Source organism: Gastrolobium bilobum, unplaced genomic scaffold, assembly GCF_033153095.1.
Source record: "Gastrolobium bilobum isolate Gb01-03AN ecotype WA unplaced genomic scaffold, APGP_CSIRO_Gbil_v1 utg7354, whole genome shotgun sequence".
In the NCBI taxonomy this organism is placed as follows: Eukaryota; Viridiplantae; Streptophyta; class Magnoliopsida; order Fabales; family Fabaceae; genus Gastrolobium; species Gastrolobium bilobum.
In genome coordinates, this window is record NW_026897788.1 from 91,379 (window position 1) to 95,534 (window position 4,156).

Below are 4,156 nucleotides of genomic sequence, written 5' to 3' on the forward strand. Positions count from 1 at the left end.
ACAAACTAATACCCGTAGATACTAACAGAAGTGTCAAAGATTTGACCCAACTCGCTCGGAGCATCAGCCAAAACCTGTCTCACGTTGTCTTCTGTCAGGTCAAGTGGCCGTAAAGCTGCAAGTGAGGCTTCTAAAGGTTTCAACTTGCTCCACCCTTCACCATTGTTCATCAGGTCCACTCATTGAAGTGGAGAATATAGCATTCTGGTTTTCTCTAATGGTGGCTTTGGGATAGTGGTCTTGAGGATAGGGATGTCAAAGCTAAGCACAGAGGCCCTTCTTAGGTAGTGACATACTTCTTCATCCTGCACTACACGCCACCATTTACTCTTTTTATTTATATTAATTAAGCAAAATTTGGATGATGATGCTAAGTAGCAAATTCTGGCCCAAAACCTCACCATTTACCAGAATTGCTATGGACAAACCACTTCAACACTCCCCCACAAGAAGTTGTAAAATAATAATTAAAAAAATATATACTCCAGCATACAGGGGAAGTTGTATGTCTCAGCTCAAGAAATTTTAGATGCTGTTGCTTGTTTTAGTAGAAATTTAATTTGAATTTTTTTCATTTAAACTTTATTTTCACTCCCTTTTTTAGCTTCTCATTTTCATTTTATCAAAGTGACAATTTCCCATTTTGCAAGGGTTGATAACATTAACAAGCCTCTTGGCAAAAAGATATGGTTCGGATACAAACATGAGATACAGATACCATTATCCAAAGAAATTGCAAATTAATACATAGTACACTTCAAAATACAGTACAGCAGCATGCATTTATTATCACACCCTGAGGCTCAAAATTTAAGGACTAACATTACATTAAAATCAAGACCCTTTCACAACCCACTAATTGATACAGATACGCATGGTTACTCATAACTATTATACTCGTTACACCGCTGCAAAGTATTCTTTGCTAAGTTTAGGGTCTGGTTTCATGGACTTCTCCCCAGGCTTCCACCCAGCAGGGCAAACTTCATCTGGGTTCTCCTGCACATACTGTAAGGCCTGCAAGACCAATGCACATAAAGGGGGAAAGGAAATTATGGAAACGATAGAAAGTAAAAAGGAAAAAAAGAAGGAAATATTCTAAATATCGTTCAATCTTGGTCTTGTCCTAATTAAGTGTAAAATTACCTGGAGTGTTCTCTTTGTCTCATCAACACTTCTACCAATTGCCAAATTGTTAATGGTAGAATGCTGGATAACCCCTTCCTTGTCAATAATGAACAATCCTCTCAATGCAATTCCCTATATCATTGGATATATTTGGAGTCATTATGAAACAAGTCCCAAAAAGTGGAATGAAAGGCAATAGTTTCAATACCAACATCTGACCACTTGATGCTACCTACTAAAGCTGTTTACTAGAAAGCATCCTAAATTTCATTCCAGAGAACATTGAAACTCAAGCATAAAATAAAAGGGTTGAGAAAGGAAAAAGCACGGCGTAGTTCAAGGCCTTAAAAAACCAAATAAAAACTTGATTTGATAACTGGCAAATTATACAAAGGGTAGACACTGCCTCATAAGAAACATAATATACCTTTACTGGGTCCGTTAAGAGAGAGAAGAGACAACAGACAAACTAGACCTTTGCTGTTTTCTTATAATCCAGTTTTACATAAGTAACAATTTTGAGAACTAGTTTCATGTCAGAACATACCTGATCAGGAATAAGAACACCATAAGATTCCGATATGGATTTGGTGACATCAGAAATCAAAGGATACTTCAAGTCACCAAGACCACCTGACTTTCTATCAGTTTGAATCCATGCAAGGTGCGAGAACTACAATAATAATAACAGCATCACTAATCAAGAAGAAACAAACTCTGGAGTTCCCGTTAGATAGGCTATGCCTATGGCACAGACATGAGAAACATATAGAACCTATTAGATTCCAACACAAAGAACCTTGTTGTTCAAGGACATGTATGCAAAGTTCTTTTGCCTAACGTTACGAGTACCATGAATCTCATTACATCCATAGATCAAGAATATCAAATTTCAATTATCTAAGCTTGAGTGAAGTTTAAACTCAGATATTTCCCTTCTCATTTATTTATGAAGTAATTTCCTCTTGACCATACTCTTACTCTATACAGCAAGCTTTCAGAGATAAATAAAAACACAGTACACAGCAAATTTTAACTTTTACCAATTATGCTCTTAGCATAGTTTATCCCTTTAAAACCAATACTTAAACTGTATGAAGGCCGAAAGTAGACCTAATCCTTTGCATATGCTTTATTTTCTTCACCAGCTAATACAACATCAGGCAAAAATACATATATATATATACACATACATTAACTAAGTCAGCAATAATGATAAAAATAACAGGTCAAACCAACTCACCACACTGTCAACTGAAACACCCAATATCTCAGTATTTAGTTCCTCAAACTCTGCATGCCGGTCACTAAAAGCAGTGATTTCTGCAAACAAGTAGCAGAAGTTTAAGGAAAGAAAAGTATATGCGAGTGGTGGAGCGAGGGAGGGATTAGTAAGGTCGTTCAAAATCTTTATAGTTGTGCAAATTTATATAAGGGAAATGCACTTCTTTTGCTGCAAAAAAAATGCAACCATTATAACTATGTATTCCCGAAAATACATATTTATAATCAGAAAACTGTTTTTTTTTTTCTCTCTCCTCTTCGGCATACAACTTCTCGAGAGCGAAAAAAAAAATAGCTTTACAATTATAACTATGTATTTCGGTTGCCGCAACATAAGAAAAAAGGGACCTTTATATAAACATTTAAAAGTGACCATTATTTCTAATTTTTTATTGCTCGCCCCCTTCAAAATTCATACAAATCTTTGTCATATAAATAGTTATAACTTGAAAGAAAAAATCTACATTATAATTTTGCCCCCCTCCAAAAAATATTTGAGGCTCGTCATTGGTAAATGCACAACTATCTCAACCTAATTATAGTTTACTAAGATGTCAACTAACCAGTGGGACAAACAAATGTGAAGTCCAATGGGTAGAAAAAGAGGATAACATATTTCTTCCCAATGTATTCAGATAGCTTCACCTGAAATAACAATGCTATTAATAAAAAAACAAAAAAAGAATAACCAAATAAAACAAAACAACATTTTCGCAAGCTAAGAATTAGTAGTTATATTCTACCTTGATAAACTCCTGATCAAAAACAGCTTCTGCTTCAAAATCCGGTGCTGTATTCCCAACTAATGGAAGCTCACTCTATTTATTTTTCCCCCCCCAAAAAAAAAAAAAACAATATTTTTACTTCAGAGGCAGAGTAAGTAACTTCAATTAAATAATGAGGCAAAAGGGCAAAATAGGTAATGAAAATTCTTACAGAGGCCTTGACGAGGAAGGTGTTGCTACGGCGAGAGTGAGAGGCGCGATTGATGGAAATGGAGAGTGGTCGTGAGAAGGGTCTTGGAAGAGCAGTGACATTGAAGGAGTTCGGGGTGGAAAGAGTGGGTTTGGGAGAGAAGAGAGCTTTGGGGTTTGAAGAAAAGAGAGACAGAGTTGCAGAGGTAGCTGAACATGCCATTGGAATATTTGAATTGGAAGAGAAAGGAACTGAAGGGAACTATGAGGTTTAGAAGAGATTGAAGGATTGGTTGAGATTTTTAAAGATAAAGAAGTGAAAGCTGAGAAGATACCAACGAGGTTGGTTGAGAAATGCTAACCCAACATGTGACAACATATAAAATTAAAAATTAAAAATTAAAAATAAATGCTATTTGGGCCATACGTTGTGGCGTTACAGAACAAATCAGACACTTTTAAGAAGCTTTTGGGTCGGCTGAGTTTATATGTCTAAAATTGATTGTTGGAATTAGGCTTGAATTTATATAAAAGCTCGTATAACAAAAAGGCTTTAGGCTTTAATTTAAAAGTTCGGCCTTAAAGCCTCTCAGGATGACCTTGTATATTAATTTTTATTTTTATTTTATATTTTTATATTATTCATAATAGTCATCTCTCGCTCCTCAATCCATTTCACCCCATTTTATTGGTTAAACAGACTTTTTAAATGATTTTGTTCTATATTATGCTTTTTGGATATACATTGAATTTGTGAATCTTTGTGAAATTATTAGTGTTGTGGATCATATATTTTGTTTGAATAAATTTTTGTTGTTTTATTTTTTTAA

The 4,156-nt window shown here is 34.9% G+C and overlaps 1 protein-coding gene across 1 annotated transcript; it reads right to left on the reverse strand.

The window, feature by feature from the left end:
* Positions 1 to 672: 672 nt before the first annotated feature.
* LOC133310332 (2-Cys peroxiredoxin BAS1, chloroplastic-like) lies at positions 673 to 3,661 on the reverse strand. The gene is made up of 7 exons (XM_061511245.1): positions 3,349 to 3,661; positions 3,156 to 3,230; positions 2,976 to 3,057; positions 2,372 to 2,451; positions 1,676 to 1,801; positions 1,147 to 1,260; positions 673 to 1,017 (listed from the first exon to the last, which is right to left on the reverse strand). The coding sequence occupies exons 1-7, from the start codon at positions 3,547 to 3,549 to the stop codon at positions 901 to 903; spliced, it is 795 nt and encodes a 264-aa protein (XP_061367229.1). The 5' UTR covers positions 3,550 to 3,661; the 3' UTR covers positions 673 to 900.
* Positions 3,662 to 4,156: the final 495 nt, after the last annotated feature.

What these genes read in the sequence shown, in the direction of transcription:
- LOC133310332 (XM_061511245.1), bottom strand. Translation starts at nt 3,549, where the DNA reads ATGGCATGTTCAGCTACCTCTGCAACTCTGTCTCTCTTTTCTTCAAAC. An exon ending in CCTTCCTCGTCAAGGCCTCT is followed by an intron (nt 3,231 to 3,348) that starts GTAAGAATTTTC and finishes AAAAATAAATAG; the next exon opens with AGTGAGCTTCCATTAGTTGG. An exon ending in TTGATCAGGAGTTTATCAAG is followed by an intron (nt 3,058 to 3,155) that starts GTAGAATATAAC and finishes TTGTTATTTCAG; the next exon opens with GTGAAGCTATCTGAATACAT.